The 20,798-nt window shown below is 40.5% G+C and overlaps 1 protein-coding gene across 7 annotated transcripts in view; it reads left to right on the forward strand.

Annotated features, from left to right (window-relative positions):
- Positions 1–20,798, forward strand: part of ryr1b (ryanodine receptor 1b (skeletal)) — a 65,136-nt gene that overhangs the window by 41,596 nt on the left and 2,742 nt on the right. Inside the window, exons 69-102 of one of the 7 annotated variants that reach the window (XM_026317685.2) lie at positions 109–349; positions 979–1,066; positions 1,162–1,254; positions 1,665–1,679; positions 3,399–3,569; positions 3,743–3,802; positions 3,907–4,041; positions 4,209–4,321; positions 4,421–4,517; positions 4,630–4,736; positions 4,822–4,873; positions 5,137–5,199; positions 7,937–8,036; positions 8,558–8,637; positions 9,174–9,250; positions 9,383–9,456; positions 9,889–9,906; positions 12,435–12,515; positions 12,663–12,751; positions 13,094–13,222; positions 13,432–13,536; positions 15,781–15,862; positions 15,956–17,241; positions 17,334–17,413; positions 17,748–17,922; positions 18,287–18,373; positions 18,626–18,880; positions 18,979–19,109; positions 19,472–19,514; positions 19,610–19,743; positions 19,827–19,887; positions 19,973–20,119; positions 20,232–20,366; positions 20,480–20,636. In XM_026317685.2, the coding sequence (XP_026173470.1) occupies positions 109–349; positions 979–1,066; positions 1,162–1,254; positions 1,665–1,679; positions 3,399–3,569; positions 3,743–3,802; positions 3,907–4,041; positions 4,209–4,321; positions 4,421–4,517; positions 4,630–4,736; positions 4,822–4,873; positions 5,137–5,199; positions 7,937–8,036; positions 8,558–8,637; positions 9,174–9,250; positions 9,383–9,456; positions 9,889–9,906; positions 12,435–12,515; positions 12,663–12,751; positions 13,094–13,222; positions 13,432–13,536; positions 15,781–15,862; positions 15,956–17,241; positions 17,334–17,413; positions 17,748–17,922; positions 18,287–18,373; positions 18,626–18,880; positions 18,979–19,109; positions 19,472–19,514; positions 19,610–19,743; positions 19,827–19,887; positions 19,973–20,119; positions 20,232–20,366; positions 20,480–20,636 (4,761 nt within the window). Of the gene's footprint in view, positions 1–108; positions 350–978; positions 1,067–1,161; positions 1,255–1,664; positions 1,680–3,398; positions 3,570–3,742; positions 3,803–3,906; positions 4,042–4,208; positions 4,322–4,420; positions 4,518–4,629; positions 4,737–4,821; positions 4,874–5,136; positions 5,218–7,936; positions 8,037–8,557; positions 8,638–9,173; positions 9,251–9,382; positions 9,457–9,888; positions 9,907–12,434; positions 12,516–12,662; positions 12,752–13,093; positions 13,223–13,431; positions 13,537–15,780; positions 15,863–15,955; positions 17,242–17,333; positions 17,414–17,747; positions 17,923–18,286; positions 18,374–18,625; positions 18,881–18,978; positions 19,110–19,471; positions 19,515–19,609; positions 19,744–19,826; positions 19,888–19,972; positions 20,120–20,231; positions 20,367–20,479; positions 20,637–20,798 lie in introns of all 7 variants that reach the window. The other 6 variants (XM_026317667.2, XM_026317693.2, XM_026317710.2 and 3 more) reach the window with 6 other exon arrangements.

Below are 20,798 nucleotides of genomic sequence, written 5' to 3' on the forward strand. Positions count from 1 at the left end.
GGTCCAGAGAAAATTAAGGAGTCCGACATTAATTTGGCAAAGTTACACACAAAACTCCGCTCACTCCTTCTACCACTGACTAGGGTTCTCTCATGTTTACCTCTTCAGTGTTCGCGCAGCCCATTGTCAGCAGGGCTAAACCAGAGATGCTGAAATCCCACTTCATCCCCACCATGGAAAAGCTGAAAAAGCGCTCATCGAAGGTGGTGGCTGAAGAGGATCACCTACGAATGGAGGGCAAGACAGAGGTGGACAGTGAAAATGGGACCATCCGAGATGAGTTTGCTGTGCTGTGTCGAGACCTCTATGCTCTCTACCCTTTGCTCATCCGCTATGTGGACAATAACAGGTAGCTGATTGTACTGGTGCCTTGATGATGCTGCTATTTTAGTATTAGGAATTAGTGATTAACAATCAGTGAGCATGAGTCTTCTTTAAACACTCTTTGACAGACCCTCTGTTATTCCATTTGATGTAGAGACATAATCACAGCGTTTTTTACTGTATTATTGTCCAGCGTTTACAGTGACATTACAAACAAAGCACAGGCAGAAAAGCTAAAAAAGTTTGATCTACCAGAACAGAATGGTCCATCTCAGTCAGAAAGAAAAATAAAATTGCCTCAGCTTACAGTGTTGTAATATGTTTTTGGGTACATTTACAAAATTATGGACATATGTGTGACCACCAAACTTTCAGTATTAGCAACAAATAAAAGAGGATAATGGCACGAGCTGTATGACAGTTAGAAGAAGGAGATAAGATGCATGTATATTTTGATAAGGTGGTGCCAGTTTAATTCCCATTTGTGAAAAAGCCTCTCAGCATCTAAGATATATAGATATTGTATTATAATAAATAAATGTGAATAATAAACCCAGTTTGTTCAGTAAAAGAAGTGAGTCCTGGTTAAGACTTAACTTACAGGTTTAACTGGGTCTTGAGTTAATCCATTACTGTCACTGCTGTCATCTGTAGGGCGCGCTGGCTGACCTGCCCTGATCCAGATGCAGAGGAACTCTTCCGGATGGTGGGAGAGGTCTTCATTTTCTGGTCCAAATCTCACGTGAGTCTTCAGATTTCTGTGTTCTTTTCTGTTTTTTTGTTTGATATTGGTCTGGCTTTTATGACTTAAAAGTTTCCTTGCGTTATTCATTGCAGAACTTTAAGAGGGAGGAGCAGAACTTTGTGGTCATGAATGAGATCAACAATATGTCCTTCCTGACTGCTGACAGTAAAAGCAAGATGAGCAAGGTGAGAGTGGACTTGCAGACGAATGGGCTTTAAACATCTTCTGTTACTTGAGAAAATGTTGTATTCACTTACTCCATATCTTAAGTTGTAACTCATTGTGAAACTAAACTCTAATCATTAATATTTCACTAACACCACCCATTTCAAGCAGAGACAATTTTAAAGGGAACCACTCTTGATCAGTTTTCAGCTGTTATTTCCTTCCCTTTTTAAAGTTGCTATGGATAAGTATGTCAGGTAAACAATGATCATATTCTGTAAATGTAAAGTAATATGCTGTTGCACAACTAATAACACCCTTTTCCAGGACAATGAAAGTGGCAGTGTACAGTGTTGAGGCAGTAGCAGGAGTGTCGCTAACTGTCTTTTCTCCTTATATCCTGTGTCGGGGTTGGACGCTGGGCCACTAGGCCGGAGATGGAGAGGTTAGACTGTGTTTGTGCACGAGCGCTGTGCTGATCGCATGGCACCCTGAGTTTGGGGAGGCATTTCATCAAGCTCTCCCATGGACTACCACACTCCTTACACACAGACCCCAGTATTCACACACATACAAACACACAAGCCAGATTATAAACACACAGTTACCATGAGGAAATAGCTCATGACAACAAACAGTGTGATAGCAGTGGTATAATAATGCTTATCTATGGGTGATACAGTATAATGTAGTTTTAGTTGGAACTGTTTGTATGTAGGCTGTTTTCTGAGTGGAAGGTGTGGAAGGTTGTATTGTGCGTGTGTTAGTAAAGTGTCTGTGTTTTTGTGTGTGTTCATATATGTGTGAGTAGGGGTCTGGAGCGGCTTGATGAAAGCTCTTTGCTGTAGATCTTAGGGGCCTGTGAGGTCTCATGGTGCTCGGTTGAGCAGTTGTGTATCTACTTTGGATTGTCCACACCTGCAGCCGAGCACCATCATCCTATTTTTGTTTAATAAACAGTTTGCCTTTAGATCGGCCCTGTTGGATACAGAGTTGGAGCCCGTGCTACTGTGCCATCTGTGATGTTGAAATTTTGTAATTGATGCTTGAATTTCTTTCAGCTTATGTGGTAAAGATTCCTGCGCTGGGAGACTCTACTCTTTTCAATATTGTCATTGGCTTTGTGTTCACCAAAAAGCCATGCCCTTTGCTGTCATCATGAGATTCACTTGATCCATCAGCAGCACACGTAGCTAGCTGGGTCTGTTGGGAGAGAGTGTAGCAAGCTCGAGATCACCAGATAGCAGTCATCATATTTACTAACTGGGCTCATTACCTCATGTCTAATTCATTGACACTATTAAATTGTTAAATCATTCAGTGTCTAATCACTGCTGGGTTCATGTCTTATGTGGTTGCTGTAAGATACATTAGAAAACCTCCTCTCCATGGCTATCAGATGGGCATTACTGTAGTGAGCTTCTGTTACCTGATCATCACAGCACCTTTCTGCCTGAAGAGAAGTTTTTAGCCACACACACATGCGCACACACACACACGCACGCACGCACGCACGCACACGCGCGCGCACGCACACACACACACACACACGCACACACACACACACACACACACACACACAAAATATATATATATGCACTGAGGGCAGCAAGGGGGCTATGAGGTCAGAAAACAGCCCGTAATGAACATGGGAAGCCACGGGACGGGAGTTTGTGAGAAGAGCTTTAGGGTGATGGAGCTGATCCCGCAGACTTGTGCTGTTCTATGAGCTGCCCAATGGACAATGTGTCTTGTCTGGCCACTGCACTACTAACAGCGAGGCTGCATTGTGTGTAACAACTGTAGTTGATAGAGCAACGAAGTACCTGAAACCACATCAGAAGTCATGTTAACACAAAAATACTGTTGTTGATCTGCCTTTATTCAGCTGATGAATGATCATGTTCACCTAATTGTTGATTCCTTTTATCAGCATGTTATAATGTTATGTAAAATGTTACTCTGCAGTTGGTTCTTGCCAGTGCATTGTGTCAGTTTCCGGTTGTGTTTTGTGTTAAAAGTACTTTGTCATCACTTTTGTTAAATATTTCAAAATTCTTTGATGTCACAAAAATGCTTTCTGAAAAGGAAATTTTTAATGTGTGAGGCATAAGGGCTTGTAAACCAAATGATGGATTGGCCTGAACTTTTATTCTGTCTGTAGTCTGGAGGATCTGAACAGGAGCGTACCAAGAAGAAGCGACGGGGGGATCGATACTCTGTGCAGACATCCCTTATCGTGGCAGCGTTAAAGAAGATGCTACCCATCGGCCTCAACATGTGCTCGCCTGCAGACCAGGAGCTCATCAATCTTGCCAAGATCAGATACTCATTGGTACTTTGATGAGTTTGAACTCAACTCATTGATATACTGTAAAATGATCTATTTTAATGACAAATATCATACATGTCAGTATGCTGTTCTATACTAAATCTAGAATATTTTATTGTCTTGAATGAAGAAATAAAATAAAAATGTTCTCTGATTCCTGGTTTCTTCCCTTGTAGAAAGACACAGATGAAGAAGTGAGGGAGTTCTTGAACAACAACCTGCATCTGCAAGGCAAAGTGAGTTGAATTTTAATTTTTTTACAGATAAAAGAGTATAAATATATGGATTGTCCTTTAAATATCTTTGTGTGCATTATTATGGCAATGGTTCTTTATTTCAGGTGGAGGACCCAGCTATGCGCTGGCAAATGTCTCTTTATAAGGAGATGTCTGGAAAAGCTGAAGATGCAGAGGACCCTGAGAAGGTGGTGAAAAGAGTACAGGAGGTGTCAGCTGTCCTCTATCACATTGAAGTGGTGAGTATACACACAAGCATAAAACTGCAAAAAAAAAAAAAAACACATGATGGTGTATAAGGTGTATTGTTTGGCTGCTGTTGCATCCCAGTTGTTGAAAGGGCAGTTGCAAAAAACAAACTCAGGAAGATTTTGTTCATTTGGGTTTTTTTTTTTCCTTGCTTCAGACTGAGCATCCTTTCAAGTCAAAGAAAATGGTGTGGCACAAGCTGCTGTCCAAACAGCGTCGTAGGGCTGTGGTGGCCTGTTTCAGGATGACACCCCTGTATAACATTCCCACGTAATGATGCCCTTTGTACTCAATAAAAAAGAATCCATAATAATCAAATCAGAAGGCTTTACATGAGCAGTTACAGTCCAATGGCCTCTCTTCTCACAGGCACAGGGCAACCAACATGTTCCTGGATGCATACAAGCGGAACTGGTTAGAGAACGAAGGGTACTCATTTGAGGACAAGATGATTGATGACTTATCAGTAAGCTGTCCTTATCTTTAACTCTGGAATATACTATTGGTTTTTGTTGGTTAAAGTGTGTACTAAGGCTACTAAGGCTTTTGTCATGATTCATGCTATGTCCAATAATTAGAAAGCCATGGAGGAAGAGGAGGAAGAGGAAGAGGAGACGGAGACCAAGCCTGACCCCCTTCACCAGCTGATTCTTCATTTCAGTCGCACAGCACTCACAGAAAAGACGTAAGAGCCTCCTGCTCCTTCTGCAGCTCACTTTTGTTTCTGCAGGGACACTCACTGATTCCTGTTATGTGTTGTATCATTACAGCAAACTTGACGTTGACCATCTCTATATGTCATATGCCGATATTATGGCAAAGGTAAGGCTTAGTCTTGAGCAGCTTCTTGTCATAAGATTTTGAGTCAGGCTCACAGACTCATAGTGTCCTGAGAAATAAATTGTGTGCTCTGTGTATGAAAAATGATAGAATTACATTTTAACACATTATTATCACGAAGAACATGGTGGTAATCTGACACTGAAATTGAAATTTGGCTGTAACACCAACTATTTATGGCTGATTACAATCATTTTTCCCCCTAACTCTAACCCATTCCCTGACTTGCTGTCATCTTCCCCCAGAGCTGTCACATTGGTGAGGAGGACGAAGGGGGAGAACAGGAGGGGGAGGAGCCATCCTTTGAGGTGCGACAGACAGAGATGGTATGGGGGGACCAGGGGAAGGGACACAGGGGAGTCAGCGGAGAAGCAGCTCCCCACGCACTGAGTGACCACACCATGACATCACACTCGGCACACCCCCCCACCCTACCCTTGCTACAACATTTCTCTTTCTCCTCCTCTTTTCTCTCGTCCACTCTCACCTATTTCCTGCCATGGTGGACTGACCTGTGCATGCCTTTGCTGGACTCTGCCCACCAGTTGGATCAATGTCGTGGACTCAATTTGTCTGATTTCCTAAAATGCATGACTTGAGTGCAGAGAGATGATGTATCTAAAGACAACAATATTAAGCCCAGGTCAAAACAAACCACTGAGTTTTTGCTAGTTGTTAAATTTTAGAATCACAATTTCCAAGCCTGATGTGCTTCTACATTCTTTGAGGTTGATTGACTAAGTCTATGGCAAATCAAGATTTTAACATATCGATTATAAAAACGTTCTCCAGCATTTTCATCACTTCTTTGGCCAGACATATTCACTAAGACTCAAACACCAAACCAAACTTAACCTTGGTACACTCTAGTGAAGCAACTGGTAATTTGAATGAATAGCTCAATGATTTGTTTTGCTTCAAAGGCCAGGTTTGGACATTGTGATGTTGTAGCTATAGAGGTCCATGGCTTTTCCTGGAGGGTAGCATTACAAATTTGTTGATGGACTTTAAGAAACCCTTCAGTGAGTTCAGTGTTGATTTTAATTTAGAGGTAGTTCATCAATCTAACATGTTTCTTTTTGGTACCTGATGTGATGCTGCCATCCAAGACTGCATTGAGCATCTGTTATTGAAAAGCCTGATAACAGTTAAACTGAGCCCCCTCCTAACAGTAGAACCAGCTCTTGTGCTGACCTTGTGTATCTGTAGTCAGTCTCTCCCCAGCTTACACCACCCTTTCCTGACTCACACCTTCCTGTACTCACCTGGTAATTGGGCTGTCTTCATCTGTATGGTCTTACCGATAACTCAAGTTTGAGATGACAACTAACTGATTTTGCTTGTCTTTACTTTTTGAATTGGACAATGTCAACAAGTCTCCCTCTCTGTGCTCACCTAGGACTACAGTAAAAGCCTGCACAGTCAGCCATACATACACTGTCCCAAATCCAAACGCACCCTCATGCAACCCTACACTGCAACACTCACGGCCAGACACTCACACACTCCTATAATATACAGTCTCTCTTCACTCATCACAAAGAAGCATATTTTGCTCGAATGCAGAGCAGAACTTCTGTAACCAGAGAAAAGTTGCTCCATAATTTTAATAAACACAGGCTTACGAGGGAGGGGGGCGGAGGGAGGGGTAAATGGTTGTGGGTGCTATGGGTGGGGCTTTATGCATGGTGTGCAGTGGGTGGGTCTTTTGTCATGGTTTTTCATAGCAGCTGCAAATATACAGTGTCATTTATAATGAAGGAAATAATGTAATACAGTATGACTTGACAGTGAATAACAATATAAGTAAGTATAGCAGCAAGTAGCATACTATGTTATACAGCAGCATTAAGAAAGCATGAGTGTTGCACTGTACAGTGAAACAGTAAACAGTATCTGTAAATACCTGCACATACAAATATAAATAGTACTAGTGACAGTTTTATACAGATGAAATTGTTCAAATTGAAATAATTATTTTTCTTACAATGAATTTCAAATCAAACCCATTAATTCATTTATAACAGAAAGATTATGTTTGTGGAAAGTTCACTATCAATATCTCAAAGTTGTTAAATTGGTTAAAGTAAATCCAAAGGTCATAACCTAAATAATGCTCAAGGAGAAGCCTTTCCCTTAGGTGGAGCTCAGGTTCACAGACTTATTACAGATGTTGTATTGATAAACTGAAGAGCAGACAGGGGCCACACAATGCTGCTGTAGGGATCTGAAAAGCAGGGTTGCATGCTGTAAGTGTTACTCAGATGTGTTACTGCTCAGATGAGTGTGTGAAGTATGTGTTATGCTCTGGGAAGAAATGTTTGCTGCCATCAGATGTTTGCTGCCTCTGGAAGATGTCAAGAGCTGGAATAACGTTCTCCATCACTAATACACATTGTTTTCCAGTGGAAGAGAGTGGGTGTGTCTGTGTGTTCCTGTATAGCCAGCTTTGTGGAGATGAATGAGTTTTAGTTTTATAGATTTGGACTTTGTTGTTCTAGTGTTGCAGCCAGCTCCTGAGCCAAAATTATTGCCCGTGCTTCCATCACCAAGACAGTGTTTTTTTAAACCAGTTCTAGCCCCGGAGAGAAGAGTTCAACATTTGTGGAAATTAACTTGTATCTTGGTCACGGTCAGGTGAAAGAATTGGCAGCAGCTTCATGAGGTTCAGTTTAATCTGGTTTATTGGAAAGTTCGGATGCATCTTACTTAGCTTTGTGGAAAAAATTTAAATTGATAGAAATTGTAAAAATGAACCACTGTGTTGCTAAATTTTCTTTTTAATGAACAATAATGTTTTTGCTCATAAGGGGTTAGATCTGAAAAAATATAATTCCAACAGACATTTTTCCTTGCTCAGGAGTATTTTTGGTTCTAGCAGTAGTTTTAGTTATGTTCAGGATGAATATTATCATGAATAGTGTTTATCCGAATATAAATTTGAGGATGTGTTTTGTGTGCTTGTTAGCGTGTGAGTGTGTGCGGGGGGCAGTGCAGTCCCTGTTGGCAGGGTTACAGCTGTGTCCATCCTGCTCTGCTCCACAGGAAAAAGAGATGGAGAAACAGAGACTTCTGTATCAACAGTCCCGTCTCCACAACCGTGGGGCTGCAGAGATGGTGCTGCAGATGATCAGTGCCTGTAAAGGTAGCTGCTATACCCAGGACCACCCCTCAAACATATACACATACATTTTTGCTGCTTGTGGACAATAATTTAACTAAAGGCTGCAATGATCTGAGCCAGAACAGCTACGTGCCAAATTTCCCATGAGTGATAAATGACCTATCTGGGCTAATGTGTAATAAACATTGGTTTTTTAGATGTGTAATTGGTATTCCCTATCCACTTAATGTGAGGTGCATTTCCCATGTGTAGGACAAATCAGATCAGTGGTGTTATTATATTACACAAGAAATGATGTTGATAATGTACAATACTTCAGGGAATGTAATTATGAAAATGCTAAAAGCAGTGGAATGATCATTTGTTAACTAAATGCTGTAATGTTGTAATGCAGTTTAGTGTTAAAAATGCAAGTATAGGGCCATGTAATACAAGGTCAGTAATAGATCAAATGCGATGTCATGGCAGAAATGATCCATCTTTACTGTGATTTCATTAAGTCAGAAACAGTTGCACGCTGCTTAAGTTTCACCTTGTTTCAGGTGAACCTGGAGCTATGGTTTCTTCCACACTCAAACTGGGAATCTCCATCCTCAATGGAGGGAACAGTGATGTACAGCAGGTAAACACACCATATGAAAGTTTTTCATACATTTTAAACAAGTATAGTTGAACTAGAAACCTGTAGGCCATAGTAGTTAGTATTGTTGCATCAAAACCCCAGGGGGTTTGGGGTTATGTCCACAGCCGACTGGATGCTTTCTGTGTGGAGTTTGCATGTTCCCCTTGTGTCTGCCTGGGTTGTCTTCTCCCACAGTCCAAACACATGGAGCTTAGGTTGTTTAGTGATTCTAAATTGCCTTTAGGTGTGAATGTGAGTGTTTGTCTGTCTATGTGTTGGCCCAGACTGAAGCTCTGTCCACCAGGGTGCACCCAGCTTCTTTCCCAGTGTCAGCTGGGATTGGCTCCAGCTCCCCCCATGACACCCTACAAAATAAGCAGTATAGTTAACAGATGGATGCATGAAATGCTTCAGTCATAAGCTAAACTAAATTTTCTATTTCTCAGTCAAAAACAAAACCACTGACCACCTAGTCCTTCTCTGGAAATATCTGAAGAAGATTTTACTTCTGTTTTCCTGTTTTATTGTCTGTGTAGAGAATGCTGGACTATCTGAAGGATAAAAAGGATGTGGGATTCTTTCTCAGCGTTCAGGCTCTGATGCAGACCTGCAGGTGTGTTATCAATTCTCTAGTTAATGCTCCTGTTTTTGATCACGGAGGTTTTCCAGATGCTTCTACTGTTTTGAGAAAGTCTAACTCAAAGCAAAGTTAGTTGATTATATATTGTGTGTTTGACGTCGACAGCGTTTTGGATCTGAATGCTTTTGAGAGACAGAACAAGGCTGAGGGGCTTGGGATGGTTTCAGAGGAGGGCACCAGTGAGTATCTGAACACACTGCCATACAGGCAGCTACATTTACACCCATAAACACACACCACTACAACTTTTTTCTCCTTTTTGATTTTGCATTGGTTTGTGATATAATACGTCCTGATGTAGTTTGGGTGTGTAGTCTGTTCTTGTGTGTATCTGTGTGTGTCTGAGTGTGACTGTTTATGGATGCCAGGTTTCAAGGATATTTTCATGTAAGTGTGTTGAGAATGTTTAGAGCTCTTGACCTAGTCACAGCATTTTGATGCTTGGTGTATGAAACTGTTTATCATTCACAACAGCCATGCGATTTTTGGACTCACTACGTCTCTTTTTGTCTTTCTCTCTCCCACATCTCATTCACTTTTCCTGTTTCAACCCTTTTACTTCATGCCCGTGTCCCTCCCACTCGTCAATTTGCTGCTCTCATGGTTCTCAGATATGAAGCTAGAACGTGGTAAATGAAACTTTGCTGTCACGTATTTTCTTTCTTGCTGTCCTCTTTCTTTTTTAGCTCCCAATCACATGACTAGTCTTTTCCATGCTGTTAACTTAATATGCATTTCATTTCACACTCAAGGAACCTATACAATTAAGCTTTATAATCACTTCCTTATTGTTACACTATAATGGAAACCTCACAGTTACAAGACTGTAGCCGTACTTATTGCATTGTATGTCTGCCCTTTTCCTTTCAAAGTGATTGTAAAGGTTCGTTTGTATCCTTGAGTGATTTATCACAGATCTGCTGTAACTCTGACACTCTCAGTCTTGTGACTGATCATTGGGAAGGAAAAGCTGTAACCTCATTTTTCCTCTCCTACTTAGTTCTTTCATAGATCATAGAGAACTACACTAAACCCCATGTCGTGGAAACTGAAATGAATTGCAGCAGCAGTAGGAGCTGTCTAAGCCTAATATTGCTCTTGTACACATCATTAAAATGTAGTTGGTTCACATGTGGCAGTATGTCCAGGGTTAACCCTTACAGACCTGGACCATCTGTGTAAAATCACAGTATATAAATCATCACATTCTGTAACTTCTCAAACTTTTTTATTTTGACCTGTTTTACCACAACGGTAAAGTAAAAAGTGCAGCAAATAACGGCTGATGCTGATCTTGCACAGCACGTGGCCAAACTTAAGACAGCAGGAGTTTTACACCCAGCCACCGTTTGTCCCAGTAGGTGGTTGGCTAAGTTTCAAGACAAGAGAGAAAACACAGGCTGAAATTCTCCACTGTACATACATAGAAAAAAAAAAAGGTAAATTGTTAGTAAGTTTTAAATAAAAAAGAAGTTGTAGTACTTTCTCAATCATGTCACCTGTAATTATGTATTCGTTCATAATCCCTCGACTCTGTTGTACAGTATGTGATCCCACCCTGTGCGTGCCATAGATATGGGATTATTAAACATCATTAGTTTTTACCGTGTCCATGTTTGTTGTTGTGGGAAATATGAGACCCAGCATCACTGCCACAGTTTTGTTTTGTGTTGTTTATGCACCATCATCATGAAATCTGAGCATGCTTCTGCATTTTTGAGAAAGAGAGTTTGCTAATAGTATGTTTATAGAGATTTATCAAAAGTGTTTCTGTAAAAAACTACTCACTTAGGCTGAGAAGATTAGTTCACATTCTTTACTTCAATTATGACAACAACACGGATTAAGTCATGCTGTATTTTCTAGCCTTAGATACACATTACTGTTTTCCCCAGCATCCATACTCATAGCTTTTTGGAGTTTGCAGAGTTCAGTAGATCTGTCATGCATGACACTGTGCCCTTTGCCTTATTTTTGTATGTCTGTGTTCACATGTGTGTCATATGACTGTTCCCTCGTTTGTATTTTATAAAGAGCTATTACTGTTTTTTCTGTGTATACCTTGTCCTTTTCAATGTGATGTTACCTGTGTTTAATTTGCTGTCCATTTGAGTTTGACTGAGTAGATGTTTTCTTGTAAAAAAGTATCTTGAGAGCTAGACAGAGGTAAAGTTTGGGTGCAGGAGCAAAAGGAGAGACCAAAAATGGAGTCGGTATGGAAGCCTCAGCGTCTCGTTCCTGCTGAACAAATGGACAGGGACTCAGAGGTGTTTGTGGTTTTCACTAACATATTCTAATAAAAGCAGGCAGTGGTAGGAGGTGATGGCACATGTAGTTTTACATAATCACTATTTCACTAGTGCTGTTCTTTATAATACAGTTGATGAGCAATCTAAAAATCTAATTTGAATACTATATAGTCTGTGTGAGCATGCTTTCCTAACAAGTCATTCAGTGTAGACTTATTTTTCTTGAAACAAGCAAAGGATAATTCACTACCAGTGTGGCTTTCCTTGTCAAAACTGTTTTTATATATTTTTTATTTGAAGAAATTAGAGTATACAGTATATTTCGATATGAAGTGAGACATATCTCTGCCCTGGTTTGAAAAGAATACAGTATTCTGTAAGGATGGTTTTTTGGAGCTGGTTAAATAATCTTGCCTGATCCACCAAAAATATAATTTTAGGCCTTAAAGTGAATAAAAATCACTTTTTAAATTCTTACCAGTGTTTTGTTTCCTATTAGATTTCTGTTCCTTTCAGTGATAACAGAATAAAGTGCAGAGTGCAGTTTGTAAGAATAATACCGTATAGTTTGCACTAGAATTTTTTGGTAAAAGCTTTTGTTGTTTCTTTGTTCTGCAAAGCAGTAGGACAGATACAGTATCTTAGATGACAATAACAGTACAATGCTCAAATTCATGAACAGTGATGAGAAACTTAAGGTGTTTAAAAGCAGTAAGATTTAAGTTTAAGAGTTAAGAGATTTAAGAGTTAAGTAAAAAAAAGTAAAGCACACTGGTAATTCTGCTAACTCCTTGTGCTAATTTTTCTTTAAACTGCGTATTCTAACAAAATAACACAGCAAAGTTACAGACTTTATATTTGTTCTTTTTGTGCACATTCATTTCCATTTTCTTTGTTCCTCTGGCCAGATGAGAAAGTGATGGCAGATGATGAATTTACATGTGACCTCTTCCGCTTCCTGCAGCTCCTGTGTGAGGGCCACAATAATGGTGAGTCAACGAAGAGCAGTTCTGCTGAGCCTCTACCTGGATTGTTAGACGTAGACCTTGATTTTTGGGACATTCTGCTGTTTTTTGAGAACCAGATTTCATTTGTTCAAAACTACATTTAAAGAGCATCTTGTTTCTGTTGTTTAGATTTTCAGAACTACCTGAGAACTCAGACAGGCAGCACCACTACCATCAACATCATTATCTGTACTGTGGACTACCTGCTCCGACTACAGGTCACTGATTTTCTGAGACTCTTACTCAGATCTCAGGGTTAGACAGAGGGCTATGACATGCAGTAAAGGCCCCCTTTCAAGTCAGTGAGGATGAACTATGTGGTATGAGTCTTAATCATTTGGCCATGAATGTGCAGGCCAGAGAATTTCCTGTTTTTGAGTCCAGACAGAGCACATACCTTTTGTTTAGAAACATATAAATGTACCATGCTGAAACTGTACATATGGGTATAAACATACTTGAATCCCATGCACTAAAATGATACTTTTATCACAGTCATCACTTGTACTTGGGTCAGGAATTCAGGACTAATATCATGCTTTCTTCCACTGGTGTCACAGGAGTCTATCAGTGACTTTTACTGGTACTACTCAGGAAAAGACATCATTGATGAGCCTGGTAAGAGGAATTTCTCCAAAGCAATGACAGTGGCTAAGCAGGTCTTCAACAGCTTGACTGAGTACATCCAGGTGAGATGGCCCCTCTGTGAACGAAATGTTGAATCATAAAATCAGATTAGATCTCAGTGGTAAACCACAGGTCGTGCATAGTGGGAAGCCAGTGAGGGATCACTGTACATGTTACACCCTCCCTGGTTAGCAGAATTTCCTCACATAATGGGAAACTGGCTTTTTCTTTTCCGTATGATCATTTTCCACATTATGTCTTTCTCTGCCAGGGGCCCTGTACTGGTAACCAGCAGTCTCTGGCCCACAGCAGGTTGTGGGATGCTGTTGTTGGCTTCCTGCATGTCTTTGCTCATATGATGATGAAACTTGCTCAGGTAAGAGATTTCCTAATATGTTCAGCTGAACCCTTTTCTATGCATACTGAGCATTTCTTTTTCTGCTCTTTGAATGGGTAATTTCATGACTTATTTAAAATTGTGCATTGTGACCCAATAATGTTTCAGTGTTTTTGTCACAGTTGGCCAAGTGATGAATCAAGAGACAATAACATAGTTTTGATATGAAATTAATTATTTAAAAAGTTCTGCATAATAAATGTGAATCCATATGTTCACTACACTAATTTTATGAACTGTCTCTCTCATTGTTCCTGCAGAGTAAAGTATGTATTTATTTGATTATTCCTTTGTTTAATGGACTTGTTTTTAAATTTTGACCATTTCTTTTTGCTTTTTCTCAGACTATTTCTGCCTCTTCACTGAGCCATAAAGTTTAAATTCCCTTTTGACATGATTTTGTCATGTTGTAGGTTTAAGTCCAGCTGAAGTTGGACTTCAGTTAGTTTCAAACCTAAATAATATTATAAATTATATATATGATGTGTTGAGTCTCATTTATTCATATACAGTGTGCTTATTTTCACTGTGGCCCCTCCATATGTACTAGTTTCACAAATATTATAAACATAGCTTGCTAACTTGAAATTTTTATTTCAAACAATGTGTTTTAGAGTTCAGATTTCCATGTGGCATTCAGAGACATCTTAAAAGGTTGTTGGGTTTTTTAAACTGGTAGAAGTTTAGGTTTTTACTTCATCTTAAAAATCCACCTACTGAATGAAGCTTTTTAAAATAAACCTAACCATTGTCAGCAACATGAAGGTCATGGCAGAAACAATCTGAGGATACACTGTTAATTTTCTCTACATGTTCTGATTCTGTATAATAGAGTTAAACCACCTCATCTAATTTAAATATCTGTTCTTTTAATACTGACCAGTGTTGGGTTCTGATGTTGCTTTATTCAAACGTGTGTTCTCTTTACATATTGTGTGCCTGTGATATGTTTGATCTAACAAGAAGCTGCAGTGTTTCCCACTCATACTAATTCGAAATGACAGTGCTGATTGATACTAATGCCACTGTTTAAAAGGCAACAGATGATCTGGGGCCATATTTAGGTTTCCAGAAACGCTGTGTTGACACCACCGAACATATGTTCTGAAAATATGTCACCTGTCATTTTTCACATATTACTATCGATAAAAAAGTGCTAATGTGCTAATTTATTGATACAGAAATCCAAATGGATTCTAAAATGGATTTAAAGCAAAAATATGCAGCCTGGGAGTAGCTGTAGCATGTTTTTAAATGATCAGCAGCAGCATTTACAGAGTAAAAATGTTGATGGGTATAACATTTTTATTTTCGTGTGTAACCCTGTTAGATGCACCCTGATCCAGGACAACGAAATGGCGTAAGAATCTCTGTCTCTCTGCAAAAGCCATCTCATTTAAGGGCCCCTCATGCTTTTTAAAAAAAAAGATTTCATGCTTCAACCCATTATTTATTAAATTACACATCTTAATGTTCTGCATCATTTACATTTCCTTCTTTGTATATTCCCTTTGTAGCAGCACACATTTTCAGCCTGTGTTTACCAGTATAATTGCTTTTTTGTCCTGTTGAGTTTTTCTAACAAGAAAAACAACTCAGTTATACATGGCCCTTGAGAACCTTCTGCCCTTTTGTATATATTTGTTGTTGAAGCGTTAAAGTGTGATTTCACTGGCGGTTGATGTTCACCAACCCTGACACCCTTTTCCTCTTAATCTCCACCAGCCTGACAACCACTGTAGTTGAGACTCTTTGGCTTTTGTTATCTCTTGGTCCAGGTCTTCAACAGTGCTTAAAGCAGTGTCTGCCAAAATGTTTGTGTTCCTTGCTCCCACAGTGCATCCATTTTTCCAGATAATGGGGAAAGGCTGCGCTGTCTTCAGCCGCACAGGCATTTACTTCTCGTCACTTATAAATGTTTGTCTTTCCAGTGTCTGTCCTGCTTTTCATCACTGGACTGTTTATGATGTTAAAATGCATATTCTTTATTTAAAAATGCAAACCCAGGATCATTTTTGGAGTAGAGCACACTCTGAGGTAGTGTCACTCAGTGTTTTGTGTCTCAGACAGACATATCTCAAATTACACTTCGAAATATTATCAAAATGAGAATTTCAATCAGTGTACATGAATATTGGAAATATTGAATATACATATATTGAATACAGAAATACTGTTTTCTCCACTGTCCTTGTGTTGCTGTGTGTTGTGGTTTTGTTGCAGGACTCCAGTCAAATTGGACTGTTAAAGGAACTGTTGGATCTGCAGAAGGACATGGTAGTGATGCTTCTGTCTCTCCTTGAAGGTATGACATCCATCCCAGTCTAGTGAGATTCTGTCCTCTCTGTCACATACTTTCTATAATTTCTCACATCCTCTCACCTTGTACTTTTCATAGGTAATGTAGTGAATGGCACCATTGCCAGGCAGATGGTTGATATGTTGGTGGAGTCTTCCAGCAACGTAGAGATGATCTTAAAGTTCTTCGACATGTTCCTTAAGCTCAAAGATATAGTGGCATCCGATGCCTTCCGAGACTATGTGTCTGACCCCCGTGGGTTAATCTCCAAGAAGGATTTCTCCAAGGCCATGGACAGCCAAAAACAGTACTCTCCATCAGAAATCCAGTTCCTCCTCTCCTGCTCAGAGGCTGATGAAAATGAGATGATCAACTTTGAGGAATTTGCTGATCGTTTCCAAGAACCCGCCAAAGATATTGGTTTCAATATTGCTGTTCTGCTCACAAACCTGTCAGAGCACGTACCTCATGATACCCGCTTGCAGAACTTCTTGGAACAGGCTGAGAGTGTGCTTAACTACTTCCGCCCTTTCCTTGGACGTATTGAGATAATGGGAGCCAGCAAGAGGATCGAGCGTATTTACTTTGAAATCAGTGAGGCGAACCGCAACCAGTGGGAAATGCCACAGGTCAGAGAGTCGAAACGCCAGTTCATCTTTGATGTGGTCAATGAGGGTGGTGAGAGTGAGAAAATGGAGTTGTTTGTGAACTTTTGTGAGGACACCATCTTTGAGATGAACATTGCTGCATCTATCTCTGAGCCTGAGGGAGATGGCATAGAAGAGCAGGATGATGAAGAAGAAGAGGAGGGTGGAGAAGATGAAGAAGAGTCTGGAGAAGAAGCTCCAGAGTCAGCCTCAGCCTTTGCAGAGTTTTTGAAGAGCGTGGTTAACTTCTTCAACATGTTCACCTTCCGTAACCTTCGGCGTCAGTACCGCAAACTAAGAAAAATGACAATAAAGGAGCTGGTGATTGGCCTGGCTACATTTATCTACACCATTGTGATGGGTATCCTGATGTTTGTCTATAGTATATGTAAGGGCTTCTTCACACTCATATGGAAGGCACTGTTTGGTGGAGGCTTAGTGGAGGGTGCAAAGAAGATGACAGTGACAGAGATCCTAGCCAGTATGCCAGATCCAACACAGGACGAAGTTCACGGGGACCTGCCACCTGAACCAGGGGCTCGAGAAGTCCAAGACACAGATGGAGTAGCAGAACTCTTAGATGTGGTAGGAGGGGAGGAAGAGGAGGAGGATGGTGAAGAGAGGGAAGGTGGACGGCTGCCTGGTTTCAATGCTCCTGGAGGACTTGGAGACTTTGGTGAGACAACACCTGAAGAGCCTCCAACTCCAGAGGGCACACCACTGCTGAAGAGGAAACTGGTGAGCCTTCCTGTCTCAAAATTGTTTACTGTTGTGTGATGTGTATGTTCTCCATCAACTGGTTAATCAACTGCAAACTGTTATTGAGATAGCTGGCTGCAGTGGGAGGACAAGGAGAGGAAGAAACAGGTGAACATGAACAAGAGGCTCCTCAGGAGACCGAGAAAGCAGAGTAAGTTGTCTGCATTTGTGGGGCTCCATGTCAAAACTGACATGGACTAACTTCTGCTAAAGCTAATGACTGCTAAAGCTAATACTGAACCACTTTCAGCTCAAGGCATATGTTGAATTAAATGAAATGTTTACACATTTCCTGAAATGGCAGAGCAAATTTGTAAGTAATGATAAATCATTTGGTGACTTTATCTGATAAAATGTGCTTTTTGTACAACAATATATCCTGACAATTCAGTGTTTACTATGATTGTCAACATTATCACACATCTGTGTAGTCATCCGCTTTGTATTATTAAAAAGCACAACTTCCTCCCCTTTGTGTTTTCTAGCACTGAGAATGGAGAGAAAGCAGAGAAGACAGAGCCTGAACCAGAGGTAAAGGAGCAAGAGCCCGAGGAGCAAGAGGAAACAACAGTGAAGACTAAGGCGAAAAAGGAGAAGAAACCTGCTGAGGAGGGCTTTGAGCTCTGGAATGAGCTGGAGATCCAGAGGATTAAATTTATGGTGAGCAGTTCTCTGTTGCGGTACAGTTCTGAACATATGTAGTTACATATTTATAAGTAATGTAGATTGTGGCAATGGAGTCTCACATGTTCAGCACATTTGTTGGAGAATCTGTTTGGTATACACATCAGTTTTGGAAAATAATTTTTTACTATGGACTGGTGACCTGTCCAGGGTGGACCCCTGCCTTTCACCCAAAGAGAGCTGGGATAGGCTCCAGCAGATCCCTGTGACCCTGGATAGGAAAAAGCGGGTATAGATAATGGATGGATGGATGAATTTTTTTAATATAGCTGGAAGGTATTTGGGGGCATCTTTGCTGGGACTATAATCAGATCTTCCTCACTTCTTTATTTTCTCCCAGAACTACCTTTCTCGTAACTTCTACAACCTCCGGTTCCTGGCCCTGTTCATCGCCTTTGCTCTTAATTTCATCCTGCTTTTCTACAAGGTCTGTGCATTTGTAACATACTTTATACACATACAGTTTCTGAGCAAGCCTGCAAAATCTCATCGCCCATTAGAAGTGCTGCAGCACCATTATACATTCAATTGCCAGTAATTTTGTGTTTATAAGTCTGACATAAAATTTCACAAACATTATACCAATCATTTACAGATTTTCCTGTACAGGGTTAAAAAATCATAGCTTGTGGTATTTCATTGTGTAATGACAGAAAAACTTTTCATCTGACCTCTGCAGGTGTCTGACAGTCCTCCAGGTGAGGAGGAGTTTGAGGGTTCTGGTCTGTTTGAGGGCTCTGGTCTTTTTGAAGGCTCTGGTGCTGAAGAAGATGGGTCTGGATTAGATGATGGAGGAGATGATGATGATGAAGAAGGTCCTTTGTACTACTTTTTGGAGGAAAGCACAGGCTACATGGAACCAGCCATGGCTTTCCTTGGAATCGTCCACACCATCATCTCCTTCCTTTGCATTATTGGCTACAACTGCCTCAAGGTATGCAGTGTTGGCTGTGCTTTGCTCCACAACAGTCCACCTGGGTTTTTGTGTTCGCTTATATGTTTCATGCTGTTTGTCTTCTGTTTCCTCTTCAGGTACCGTTGGTTATCTTCAAGAGAGAGAAGGAGCTGGCCAGGAAGCTGGAGTTTGATGGGCTCTATGTAACTGAGCAGCCTGAGGACGATGACATCAAGGGCCAATGGGACAGACTGGTGCTCAACACGCCGTAAGTTTGCTGCAAAACCTGAAAACTCTTTGTATTCTCCATGAGTGTGTCTGATGATCCAACTCAAGGACAAAATCATTGTTTGTGACCTTATGTTTTACTATTTTAATAATAATGGAATGTTTCATCAAACTATATTTTAGCCCTATCTTGACTGAAAATGGTGCCATTACAGTAGCTCCTGTCTGTACAGTTGTATTTTGTATTACTTTCCTGCTTTCCCAAATTTCCCTTTGGGTATTAATAAAGTACTCTATGTGTCTACCTATCAAGAACCTGGACTATTAACTCTGGCATAACACAACAGAAACTGTGGTGAACTATTTGTGAAATGTTTTTTATCACATCTCTCTTTAATACAGCACTTTCCCCAACAATTACTGGGACAAGTTTGTGAAAAGGAAGGTGAGGTCTGGTCAGCTTTGGTTCATAATGGCAGCCATGTTTTTGCAGAGATATGTTTTGCAGTCAAATGTGTGATATATTTGTGTGATTTCCAGGTTCTGGATAAATATGGTGACATCTATGGCAGAGAGAGGATCGCAGAGTTGCTGGGTATGGACTTGGCTTCTCTAGACGTCAGTGCCATGACACATGAGAAGAAACCTGAACCTGACACTTCAATGTTCAGCTGGTATGCACTGTTCATCCATTGTAAGGCAACTTAAGGTTTAAAGCGTACAATGCTGCCAACCAAATATGTCTTTCTCTCTGCAGGATAACATCTATTGACATCAAGTACCAGATCTGGAAGTTTGGTGTTGTGTTCACTGACAATGTGAGTGAAGGAAGCAGTTCCTGGTATAACTAAGACAGTGCGAGAGTCTGTTTTGTGTCACTTATAGCCCACTTTCATCTTTCAGACCTTCCTCTATCTGGTTTGGTACATGTTAATGTCTCTGCTTGGACATTACAACAACTTCTTCTTTGCTGCTCATCTTCTGGACATCGCCATGGGTGTCAAGACCCTGCGTACCATTCTGTCCTCTGTTACTCACAATGGCAAACAGGTTCTCACATTTCTGCCAAAATCATGCATCGTGAGGTTTTCAGTACATTTGTTAACTTAGCATGAATTTCAGTCTGACCTTGTCCAATGATCCTTCCCTCTGTTCCATGCAGCTGGTGATGACAGTGGGTTTGCTGGCTGTAGTAGTGTACCTGTACACTGTTGTGGCCTTTAACTTCTTCCGCAAGTTCTACAACAAGAGTGAGGACGAGGACGAACCGGACATGAAGTGTGATGACATGATGACTGTAAGTGCCCAGTTGTGCTTGTAGGACAGATCAGTAGGCAAGAACATGATTTAGGAGACACCATCTTCACAGTTAATTATTCTGATGTAATAAAACCTGATTTCCCTCCTTAGTGTTACCTGTTCCACATGTATGTTGGAGTGCGTGCTGGTGGTGGCATAGGAGATGAAATTGAGGACCCAGCAGGGGATGAATATGAGCTCTACCGAGTGGTCTTTGACATTACCTTCTTTTTCTTTGTCATTGTCATCCTGCTTGCTATCATCCAGGGTATGATATTTGATATGATATGTATGATATGTGTTATTGGTATGTTGAGTAAAGAGGGTTGGTCAAAGCTCTTAGGAAAAATAGGGTCATACACAGAATATTGAAGAGCATTTTGGAGGTCAGAAAAAGAGTTTTAAATTTTAAACCAGCTGGGAGCTGCCA

The sequence above is a fragment of the Mastacembelus armatus genome, chromosome 13, assembly GCF_900324485.2.
Source record: "Mastacembelus armatus chromosome 13, fMasArm1.2, whole genome shotgun sequence".
In the NCBI taxonomy this organism is placed as follows: Eukaryota; Metazoa; Chordata; class Actinopteri; order Synbranchiformes; family Mastacembelidae; genus Mastacembelus; species Mastacembelus armatus.